The sequence below is a fragment of the Balaenoptera ricei genome, chromosome 9 (genome assembly GCF_028023285.1).
Source record: "Balaenoptera ricei isolate mBalRic1 chromosome 9, mBalRic1.hap2, whole genome shotgun sequence".
In the NCBI taxonomy this organism is placed as follows: domain Eukaryota; kingdom Metazoa; phylum Chordata; class Mammalia; order Artiodactyla; family Balaenopteridae; genus Balaenoptera; species Balaenoptera ricei.
In genome coordinates, this window is record NC_082647.1 from 7573491 (window position 1) to 7585946 (window position 12456).

At 38.5% G+C, this 12456-nt stretch overlaps 1 protein-coding gene across 8 annotated transcripts in view; it reads left to right on the forward strand.

Annotated features, from left to right (window-relative positions):
• Positions 1–12456, forward strand: part of EZH2 (enhancer of zeste 2 polycomb repressive complex 2 subunit) — a 62973-nt gene that overhangs the window by 22964 nt on the left and 27553 nt on the right. For 3 of the 8 annotated variants that reach the window (XM_059933141.1, XM_059933140.1, XM_059933143.1), the window contains 2 exons: positions 1679–1802; positions 2389–2517. In XM_059933141.1, the coding sequence (XP_059789124.1) occupies positions 1686–1802; positions 2389–2517 (246 nt within the window). In that variant the 5' untranslated portion in view covers positions 1679–1685. Of the gene's footprint in view, positions 1–1678; positions 1803–2388; positions 2518–10244; positions 10424–12456 lie in introns of those variants that run through there. The other 5 variants (XM_059933145.1, XM_059933146.1, XM_059933139.1 and 2 more) reach the window with 4 other exon arrangements.

A 12456-nucleotide genomic window follows, 5' to 3' on the forward strand; every position in this document is an offset into this window, starting at 1 on the left:
TTTGCAGCGTCTGCTGGCGGCCCCTCTCCGCCCTTACGGCCCCGAACCCAGCTGGCTGCTGCTCTTACCTGAGCCCCTTCCGTTCTCTCTTTGCCTTTTGAAACCCGACTCAACTTTTAAGGTTGAGTGGTCACTTTGCTGCCATCCTTCTGCATCTCCTTACTTGTGTCCCCCACCCTCAGCCCCGGTACTTCTGCATATTTATCTCATATTGTAAAGTCCGTTCTTTTAGCCCTTCTTAGGTAGGTTATAAGTGCCGCAAGGGCAAGTTCTGCGTTTCATTCATCTTTGTATATTCATTGCCTGATTCTTACTAATCATTAATTACATGCTTTCTTTGCCCCTCTCTCAGCTTGAATAATCCACCATTTGTGTTCTCTTTTCGTGGTTTTGGTGGTGGAATATTCCTACAGAAAGTTACCACTGACCTCTGGGTTCCTTTTCTTTCTCTAATTCCTCTCCTTAGGCAATTTTCTCTGTGCCCGAGGGCTGTATGTAAGCAGGTACATGAAACCCTACTCAGTTATTCAAGCCAGAAAGCCATCTTCCCCATATTGAAATCCTTGCCATGTTTGCTCTCAAGTGACTCTTGAAATCATTTCCTTTCTCTCATCACCGGTGTCGTTGAAGAAGCTGCGTCGTCGCTTGTCTAGGGTCAGTCCCGCCTGCCAGTCTCACCTGGCCTCACCTTTGCCTTTTACTCTCTTCCGGCCCCTCCTGCCGCTGCACTGCGGTCAGCTGGGCTTTCCAGAGTGTAAATCTTCCCCCTGCCCCTTTACTTAAAACGCTCTATGACTTTCCATTGCGCTTAAATTAAAGCACAAATCCCTAATGTGGCACCTTTGCACCATCCGATAGAGGAATGCCCTTCTAATCTTTTGAAGATACAAGTACAAGTTTAACACTTTGATGAACAAATGTTCTGGAAGAGGACACTCGTTTAGACTCTGTGGTGTGAATTGGACACCCGGTGGACTACAGGCCGAGCCCACGTTGCACAAAACCGGCTTCCAGAGCCTCTGCAACCACAGATGGGGTGGGAGGGGTCCCTGCCTTCCTTCTCCTCTGGCTAGCAGAGGAGCCCCCATGGGAGGAAAGGTGGCACGAGGCAGAAACACAGACTTTCATCACAGTGTTGAAGGTGAGAAGCATGGTTGAAAGTGCGTGTAGGGGGAATACTTTAATTTGTACAGTTATCACATATTGTGCTGTATATTTTCTACCTTTGGTGCTGTATGTAGATTTTACTTCTTTTTCAGATTTATCTTTTTCAGTCATTCATTTATGCCTGTAGCAACTAATTTAATGATGAAAAACTTAGAATATGTGTCTACATTTTTTTTCACTCCACAAGTGTGGATCTCACAGCTCGTAACTGTATATACTTAACTCCTGTAATGGGTCACATTTCTGTAGGATGACTGCAGTTTAGGAGTGGAGTATCTTTGTAAATAAAAATGTCTTTTAAAGGTTGTCTTAAATAAAAATTTATACTTGGAATGAAATGTTTTTAAGGACTTCACCATGCAGAACAAATGAGGACCCTTCTTGCAAATATCAACAGCGTAATTATGTGTCATTTCTTTTGTTGATTGTTAGTTTGCTGGGGATTAAAACACAAGTGGTCATATTCAGGCTGGTTAGATTAGTGATTTTAATATGAAACCATTGCTTTTAGAATAATCATGGGCCAGACTGGGAAGAAATCTGAGAAGGGACCAGTGTGTTGGCGGAAGCGTGTAAAGTCAGAGTACATGCGCCTGCGGCAGCTCAAGAGGTTCAGGCGAGCTGACGAAGTCAAGGTATCCTCCGTCTTCTGTGAAAATGCGGGTACAGTTAAGGATGGTTTACCCCCTAAAGATAAGTTTTAATTTGAAAGGGTAAATGGAATTTACTGTAAGATAAATGAAAACTTGGAAGTTAAGGTCCTTGGTCTGTCTTAATTAACATAAAAATCGTACCATGCACATTAGTGAAGTGGAAAGATTTTAATCTAATGGTTATTCAGTCTACTTGGAAATCACCATCTTTTCAATGTAGCTTTGTACTTCATGTGGAGACCCAGGACCCAAATGTAAAGGAATGTGTTTCATGGTACTGTGTTCCTAAAGTCATTGTGATTTAAAAAAAATATAGATATATACAAAGTTAACAAAGAAAGGATGGAAATAATTTCCTATTCCCCTTCTACTCTCAGTAAAATAATAGATGTGGTGTTTTTGTATTATTTGAACATGGGAAACCACAGTTTAGTGTAAAATCCATATGCTTTTGAAGGAATGTCCCTGATACTTTTGAGGAATGACTCAATTTTAACCTTCATTAGAGCTGTTGCAAATTTTCTAACAATGAACAATTTCTTTTCTCCTCTCCTTCATTTTTTTAAAGAGTATGTTTAGTTCCAATCGTCAGAAAATTCTGGAAAGAACAGAAATCTTAAACCAAGAATGGAAACAGCGAAGGATCCAGCCTGTGCACATCCTGACTTCTGTGAGCTCATTGCGCGGGACCAGGGAGGTTGGTGAACTCACGCGCTGTATGAATTATCAGTGCATTTTGGTTTTTGCTGTTGGAATGTTGGTTGGTTATCGAGAGGAGGCCATTGACCTCGGATGTCCCTTGTTTTATTGTTATTTCTTTTTAATGTGCAACTGATTCCTAGATTTTTATAAGACTGTTCATTAAAAAAGAACTTTAAATACTCTCGAGTGTCCTCATCAGATCACAAGTTAGAGCAAGGCTTTCTGATGCACAGTTGTCTTTTTTCCTCCCCCTTCATATGAATTAGCCATGCTGTAAGAAATGGTTCTTTTTCATCCATACTCATGGAGTAAACAAGCTTCTTATTATACATTTTGTCCAAATCCTAAGGCTCTCTCTATAAGAATTTTTAAATTTGGGGTTGAGAGGTCAGAATTTCCTTTTTTAATAGAATTTTTTTGAACGAACGAGGTAGATCTTAATCACTCCAAAAAATTACTGTTTTCAAAGGAAGGCAATAAATCTATGGTAGATTTTATAATGAGATAACATTAAAACATAGTGGCAGCAAGATGAAAAGAAAATGGCAGAAACTTACACAGTATAGAACCAATCAGTAGGATTTTGGTTAAAGCATTTCTGTTTAAGTACCTGTTTTATGCAGGAAGACATGGCATATGATATGGAATGCTATTTGAATGGGCATGGAAGCAAAAAGAGGGAAGAAAGTGATTTGAAATTTAGATTATACCATGTAGTAGATGATTGTTGACCTGGGTGTCTAAACATGGAAGGCATCTAAACAATGGAATTTGTTCTAAAATAATGTTTTCAATGAGCAGTCATTTTTTATATGATATTGTAATAATCAAGCACTAATTTGCTGTCTTATGAGACCTGTTGAGATTGTGTGACGCACTGGCTTCAGAGACTGGTCAGTGCTATCATAGTAGCTCAGTCTGTGCTACAGACACGGTCCTAGTGGTGATTTCAGTGATGGTGCTGGTGGTCTTGATGGTGACTCATATGGCTTGGGATGATCCTTAGTTATTTATGCATTTTGTCAGTTGACAGCTCTTTAAGCTCTGACTTGCAGTTGTATAAATATGTATTACATGTTATTAACACCTTCCAGTCATCTGCAACAGGTCAGGACCTACACATTAGAGGTAAATGACTAATTAATATACTAAGGGTGAAAGGGATTCTTTTCTATGCCAGTCAGAATGTTCTCAAAAGGGATCAGGATGCAGCCTCTAATTCTTTTGAAAGTGACCTTTTGGAAATTTTGAAGTGAAGGAAAAAGAAACCTCGTTTTTTTCTCTCCAGAGGGATGGGATACATTTTAGAAATTTGGAGAAATAAAGTAGGAACACATGGAATACTTAATTTTGCCACCCATTACAAATCTCAAAATGCTGTTGAAAGCCCAACCTACATTTATAATAAAAGTTAACATCAGTAATGATTTCTGGCACTGCACTAGGTACTACTCTACCTCATTTTGTCTTCGTGATGGTTGTATTACCACTTTTTTATTCCCAGGTGAGGAAACTGAGCCTTAGGAGAATTAAAGTCAGTTTCCTTGCTCTAATGATCTGATGTGGGCCTGGAAGAGTACACTTTGCTCAGACACATTAAGAAATTATTAAAGTTCATTATTTATGTACAACCGGAATTGCTCATGATACAATTTTTGGTGTTAAATTTAAGAGTACAGTTTATTCAAATGAGTATTTACTAATTGAATTTTGCTTTTAATTTTGTCAAGTGGAGATAAAAGTCATTGAATGTAAAGATACCTAACTTTTTATTGAGTTCATGAGAGAAATTGTAAGAAGAAATTAGCATTTTAATGAAACAAGTGTTTTTCTAAACTTAGTACCCCATGCAGGTTGAGAAAAAACATTTTCACAAAACAGGAGGAGAAAAGGAGGAAAGTAACCCCTAGTCTCAGGAATTTAGGTTTTGTTGCATGGAACTCTGGTCAAAGCACATTTGTTTTTGAGCCACTCTTAATTACTGGTTCTGCTTGAAGTGATTCGTCTTTTACTCCTCCTAGCCCCCAGCCCCTTTAAAACCATCATCGCTGACTTTTGGAAGCTGAAGGTTTATACAGTTTGTGATAAGCTTCTTGGTGTTATCACAATAAATAATAGAATTTTAGGGCTGGAAAGGACTTTAATGATCTCTGTCTAGTCTCCTTACTTTTCAGATGAGACTATATCCCTGTTATTTTTTCTTCAGTTTGAGCATTTCCAGCAATATATCAGTTTCTTTTATATGCTTTAAGAGTTGGAGTCAACTAGGTCAGAAGCAGGAGGATAAATAAGTTAGCCTGTTTTGCAACGACTTTCCTAGTAATAGGCTTGTAGGCTTGGCAGAATTTGGGACTTCACTGTTGACCCAAACACCTAGAAAGTCCATGGCTTTCAACATTTGGAAGTGCTGTTGTAACATTGTTTTAATTAAGTCCTTATTTTTATAAGCTGATCCTTTATAAGTGCTGTCTTCAGTTTAAATCCTTTGAGCATGACGATGATACAATGACAATTTTCAGTCGTTCACTCAAGTCTTCTACTTTATTCCCTTCTGTACTTGTAGAAGGGGATAAGCTCAGTTTTAAAATGACCAATTTTATCTAGGTTATTTTAGTAAAGAAAGTCTGACAAGTTTACTATCTGATCTAATGAAGTGACTGCTGTAGATTCTGACTTGAGATCAAGGAGCCCCACAGTCGACCTGGAGACCACATCTTTAGTCTGTTGTTTCCTTAATGCATGCTTTTAGGAGACTTGTGGGTACTTATTTTTTGGTGTTGAAGTTACAGAACCTAAGCCGTGTTGCCCATAGGATCTTAATACAGAGTATGTGTCTATTTTCTCTTTTTAAAAATACTTCTGACTTCTTGAAGACAGTCACTGTAATATATGTTACATATATTTCCTTTGCTCTTCAGTTTATCTTTTTAAGGAGCATTCAGCTTAAAAATGTTATGAAACGATACAGGCCAAGGGATATACGCCGTATTGCCATAATATGTGGTTGTTTGTCAGAAAATTATTTCTAGGTGACATTCATTACTTTGTCTCATCAGTCAGTAAAGAACTTTATCTTCTGTAAGTCTGCACATTGGTAATCATGTTCTTTAATGTGTCTGTTTTTCCAGTTTTGATGAAGAAGCTGGTTTAGGAGTTACTCTTGTAGTTCTTACTAGTGCATTTCTTTTTGTGCATTTTCCATTTCTTGCTGAAAACAACAAGGCACTTTTCCCTTTCATTGATTCTTCATATCAAGATTTTTATTACTTGTATGTATTATGACTGTGAAAGGGAGGCTTGCTCAAATGATGTCTGTCTTCTGGGCAAGTGGTGTGATTGGTTTAATAATTTAAAAATATCCTGCCAATATGCATTTTTAGATTCCCAGGAGAATGTAATGTTCTTGTAAGAATTCTGTGTCTTGTTTACTAATGAAAAGAGTAAGAAAAGTGGGGCTTCTTCAGAATGTTAAGCATACAACAAGCAGCATCAGAAGGACCTCCTAGTCCTCATATTCATGAAGAATTAAAAGTCTTTTGGACTTTTCAGTACGTACAGGTTTGCTCTTCCTATTGATATCTTAAAATTTTAAGTTCATCACCTATCATTTGATATTTGCAAATGAATTTTTTTCGGGGTGGGGGGGCTTCTTTCATGACACAGAATGTGTAAGTTCTTTCGTAAGTTTGCAATTTGGGCTTATTTTTGTTGAAGGAGAAGAAAAACATTGTCTTGTTTACCTGTAAACACTTGATTGCATTATTTATTGACGTGGTAATGCACTTTCCTCAGTTAATTGTAAATAGAAATTTAGTTACTATACACAAAGAAGAAATAACATGCTGGTGTACCCAGTGTGTAGTGGTCTTTACTTAAATATACTCCCAACTTTCAACACAGTAACATGCTTTCTTTCCTTTGTGAGTTTCAGGATTACAGGACCAGTATGTCCTGCCCAGCATTTGAGCAGGTGTGGCAGGGAGCTGGGTCATTTTTCTCATGTCTTAGACATTGATGAGTGGTTCTCCCAGGTGTGTGTCTTTACTCTCAGTCTGAACATATCCATCCTTTCTTGGTTCCTCAAGGAACTGGTTTCTTAGTTGCTTTCTGCTGCTCTTTGTCTCTGAACCATCTGTTGGTTGAATCTTGTGTTAACTCTGCCAGTCCTTCCTGCCCATGTCACTTTTTCAAATCACGGCAGCCTTTGCTTTCCTTTCTGGCTTTCTTTCGGCTGAAATAGATGGAATATTACTTAAATGACCATAAGGAGGTGTTCCTTTGCTTTTGAAAGGAAGCTAATATAAGCATTTTATGCTTTTCCGAAAAGGCCATTTAGAAAAAAGAAAGATCACTTCTGTTGTTTGAGTTTATATATTATTATCATATATTAAAGATATATCATACACGTAGGATGTTTGAGTTCATATTTTAAATTTAAGATTATATATCTTAAGTTTAAAAAGTGAACTTTTCAAAAATGTCAAATGTTTATTTTGTACTACTAAATAAACCAGAAGTTGTGTTTAATTTGCTGTTTTTCTCCAAGAACACTGTGTATACAGTTTGTGTTTTAAAATTTATTGTTAAATTGACCATTACAAAGATCAAGTCTGTCCTCAAAATACAAAACCAAATTTTGACAGCTGTTTTGAAAACAAACAGAATGAACCAAAACTCAAAGAAATGCTTATCTAGTCTGCAATGTTAAAAAGTGTTCATTGCTCTGAAGAAATAAGAAAATTTTATTAGACCTAGAACTACTATCACAATTTAGCTTGATAATTTGGATTGACTTAAATCCACTGCTTAGGATTCTGTTTTATCTTCTCTTACTAGATTTTGTAAAAGAATATTATTTGAGTACCATTTTGAGAGGGTTGGGCAGATTTCATGAGCTACCTTGGCAACCGATGAGGCACTTTCAATACTAGCTAATGTGAATATCTGTTGGGTTAATGAAACTTTTGTTCTTTATCTTTTTCTTCAATTAAAAGGTCATTGTAAAATATTAACTGTAAAAATTCAAATAACACAAATATATGAAACAGGAGCAAAAGGTCCTGTCCGTCCAAGCCCTGTGACTTTTATTCTCTCAGATTTCTTTTTCTATAACATGTTAATTATAATGATAATATATATTTTATTTTAAAAAGTTATTCCCAGATAAAACATGCCTGCCTTTTGGGGCCATCACTTTACATCTGTCCAGGTCTTCAGTATCTTCAACAATGCACAGTGCTTGGTCCTGTGGATTTACCATAATTAATTGCCCTATTCATAATTGATGAACATTTAGGTTTTTATTTTTTCCTTTTGCAGTTAGCATTTCAGTGAATATCCTTCATACACATCTTTGCATCTTTTGAGTAATTTTGTAGGAAAAGTTTCTAGAAACAGTATTACTAGGTCAAGAGGATATGCATATTTAAATTTTTAATAGCTATTACCAGATTGACCCCCAAAAGTTTTACATTTACACTCTCACCAGCTGTTTATAGTGGGGTCTGTTTATCTATATTCCCAACATAAAATGTTAATCTTTGTCAGTGTGATAGGTAAAACATTATTGTAATTTGCTCTCCTTTTGTTAATCAGTGAAGTTAATTTTAAGTACCTATTGTTTGTTTATATTTCTTTTATGAGTTGGCTGTCTTGGATCTTTTAAAATTGGGTTGGACTTTTTCTTATGATTTTTAAGGACTTTTTGTATATTATAAATACTAGTTTTTAATCATCTGTTCTGCAGATTTTCCCCCCCATTTTCATGTTATTTCTGGTATGTTTTGGTTATACAGAAGTTTTAAATGTTTATGTAGTCAAATTAGAATTTCTTCTTCTGATTTCTGTGTTTCTTTAAGGCTTACAAAGCCTTTCTCCACTTCAAGATTATAAATTATCCATCTTTCCTTCTAGTTTTCATTTTTATATTTTAACATCATTTAACCTATTTGGAATTTCCTTTGGTGTAAAGAGTGAGTGGGGAATTGCGTTTTCAATTTTTTTTTTCTATTTGGCTTTGTTGTTTCAGCACGATTCACTAAATGATCAATCCGTGAGCAATTGGGGAGTGGTTATAAATCTGTTTTGCAAAGATCAGCAGAATTGGCCTGTGTGATTTGGTGGTCACGGAGCAGGTTTAGCACCTGAGCAAGGGCTTCGCGCTTCTGAGACTACGGTCCGGTGGCCGTCCTGCCTTCTTACCTTAGCCAATGGCTCTGCTGCTCTGTGGCGTTCAGCCCCACGTCCACTCACGGGAGCGAGGCTTCACAACGGCTGTGCTGCCACAGCTGATGGAAACCATGACTTTATTCTTTGTTCTGCTTCTTAGTTTTTGTTTACTTTCTTTTTTTTCAATGATAGAAATGGTCTTATTTGCCACTCGCAGGACTATTATTGAATTAGGTTCTTGAGTTTGCATGTCATGGACAAACGTGGCTCTGGTTACGTGCTTTACATGCCGCGTTGGGTGTTTTTGTAGTTTTACCAACTTATGTCCTGTGACTATTGTTCTGTTTCTGATCTCCAGGATTTTAGCAAAACTGCAGATTATGAGGAGATGATTTACCCTAACAGCCCCCTTCAGACCCAGACTGCATTGGGTTTTTAGTAGTTACTATATTAACTAGGTTTATAGATTTATGACCTCTTTACTCGGGCTCAGGCTTCTGAAGCTAGGACGCAGGGAAGAGCTTTCAGGGTCCAAACTTCCTGAAACTGTTCTTCACATGTTACCTGTTCTGTGTGAAATGCTGTATGTGCCCCCCCAGCCCCGCCCCGGAAGAAGTGCCAGACTGATGCTTATAGGGTGGCATCTTTCTGTTGTTCTTAAGTGAGCTCAGGGCAGGAGCCTTGTGTTGCTGGTGGAGGTTCCCCCCCGTCCGGACGGCTCTGCAACATACATATCTAGCAGCAGAAATGGAAATAATTTACAGTCTGGCATGAACCACTCTTGTATTCCTTAGCTCCAGTGCCCTTGATTAGCTGCTTTAATTAAGTGTGTCTGTGTCAAGATCTGATCAGGATGTTTTATTTCTGACCCTCTCCTTTAACCACCCTTCTCCTAATCATCCTTGTAAACCTTGTTAGGAACTCACTTCTACTATGAGATTTTCTTGACCCAGACCTGATACTTAACCTCAGTCCAGTTTTTTCTTCAGTACTTACTTCACATAAAAGCAGTCTGAAATTAAGTTATGTACACTATCATTTTCACCAGAAGGCCTAGCTAATTTAAAACTTGGTGTGTCATCTTTTCTCTACTCAAATCTTGAAGAATATGGGTAGTTTCAGAAATCATCCTCAGCTTTTCCCTAGAGTTGGGTGGCAGCTGATGCTTTCTTTCATACACCTTAGATGTGAGACAGTTCCTTATTGTTTTTACTCGGAAAAGCTAAAGGATATTAGACAACATCACCAGTTCGTTGTGTCTCTGGCTTGAATTAAATGGACCAACCAGGATCCAAGAATAATTTTAGCTTGGCTAACTGAGTGTATTTTTTCCCCCTACTATACGGAAGTCGGACCTAACCCTTCTAATGTTAAAGATTGTTGAGAGACCGGATGGCTATGACTGTTGCCCTTTGGGATGTCCCACTGTAAGATGGGGAGTCATACCTACCTCCTAGGGTAGTGGTGAATTTTAAAGAAGTTAACTTTGGTAAAGTCTCTAGCACAGTGCTTGGCACATAGTAGGGTGTGTTAATTTCTTTCCCTTCCCTGCAGGCCATTCACCTGCTCTTCCCTCTACGATTTTCCATAACACAGTTTTTACTTGGAACCAGCCTTCTGCCAAGAGTCTCAGTTTGGTTGTGTACTCCTACAACTACTATTTTTGGCTTGACTTCCCTCTCCAGCTCCCAGTGGTCCAGCCACACAGTCGCCTATTGTACCAGCTGGTTGATGTAAGTCTATCCATCCTCAGAGGAACCTGGTTACTTACCAGTAAGCTGTGTTTCTCTGAAAATGTAGCATCCTTGGTAACTAATATAGTTGTTTTCTTTCTTTACCATCAATGATGGATTACCTACAACAACTTCCTTGTGTGATCCTCAAGTTGGAACTAGAATTAGAGAATTTAATTTGTTGATATAGGTCTCCTAGTGAGTTCCTGAGTCCAAGACATATGACTCTGATCAGGTAAAATGCTGTGGAGACCCATGAGGTCAAAATCCTATTCAGTGCTCTGAGTGATATGAGACAATAATATAAAGTGTCAAGGATGATACATTTTCAAAGAAAAAAAGTTACTGGTAAGTAACTGGGATTTTTGAGTAATTTTCCTGTAAGTCAATAAATAAGAATTCCCAAACTTGTTTTACCAACAAATGCTTTTGCATTTGAATATTATTTCATAAATGAAAGGGATATGGTTATTAGTTAAGGTTAATAGTTAAAGAATGGGGTAGGTTTCTAGAGATACTACATAGATAATGAGGTGGGTATAGACCTTCAATTTGCTAAATAGGTGTTCTCTTAGCTTTAAAAAGAAATTGAAGTCGAAGTCTCCATTAGGGACAAATCAGCAAATGCAGTCGGTTCATTCCGGAAACATTTTTTGAGTGCCTACTCTTTTTTGAGACACTGTGCTGAGTATAGTTGCGAGACAGAGGTAAAACCACACTCTGCCACAGCCGCTTTGAGAGCTTATTTCCAGCCCCTTGGTGACACTTTTATCACTCAGAATTGAGGTGATGGGTCATGGGGGTATGGCAGGTGTGGGGTTGGAGATAGGACTTAGCGCTGCAGCCTTTGCTGCCTTATTTTCTGTGCTTCTGTAAGTTCTTTCTGTTCACGGAAAAGTCAGCTGACCTCGTTCAGTAGACTCAGAGCATCTTCTCTGTCACTAGAGCAAACAGGTGGAGCAGAGCCAGCGTGCCTCCTGTCTGGTAGTTGAATAGGATATTCAGCTGTCCTCCCGTAAGTGCCACCTTGGATTTAGATATTAAAGCAGGTGAATAAGTCAGAGTTGGAGAAGCAGCCACTCCCCCTCGTCCCCCAGGCTTTAAAGGGGGCCAGTCTTCAGAATTAAAATCACAGAATTAATTTACCTCCACCATGTGTAAAACAAAAATCAAAAACTCCAATTTAATTGTTTTGCAAGAAATGAAATTATTTTGTATTTAAAACCACTGGGTAGTGTATAACACTTTATTCCGTAGTTATAACCACTCCTTGCCCCAGAGTGACCTGGTTAATAAGTAACTTAAGAAGAAGGAATGAAGATGTGGTAGGAATAGGACAAGAGGCAGACGCTGGGGGAGGAGATGCCCTGTGACACTGTTGGGTGTCTCTCTTGCACAGCACCCACGGCACGGGCATCTCAGGGTGAGAACTAGAGCACAGGCATGAAGCTTGTGGGTGCTGGAAGCAGACTTAGGCTTCCACCCTGGCTTGGTGATTTCCTGCCTTTCTGACCAGGCAAGTTACTTAACCTCCCTGAGCCTCAGTCTCCTCCTCATTGTGTGAAATCGTGATGCCAAAGGCTAAGATGAGAAGTGGTTAAGAAAATGTATGTAAAGCACTTAGCACAGTGCCTGCAACACAGTAAGTGCTCAATAAATGTTAACTGCTGTTATTATTGGGCGGATGGATGAGGAATTGCATCAGAGGCCAAAGAAGGAAACAGGGAAAGATTGCGGGTTCTGGAGTTTTAGTAAACTGTTCACACCTTCTTATTTACTTGAGCTATGAGCTTTCTAGTATTATCTTTAATCTTTGCCCTTTTGGAAAGCAAATTAATGGATTAATCACTGTCACAGTTCTTCCTAACTACTCTATCTTTAAACCTTCACTTCCACTGAGGAAGGAACTATTTTTGTGCTGCGGTGACTGTGACTATTGGAAGATTATCCCCCTGGCCTGAGGAAATGCTGAGGGCCAGGTGGGCCTGGATGCCAAAGACTTCCACTCTGATTTCACCAAATCTAGACCCGCG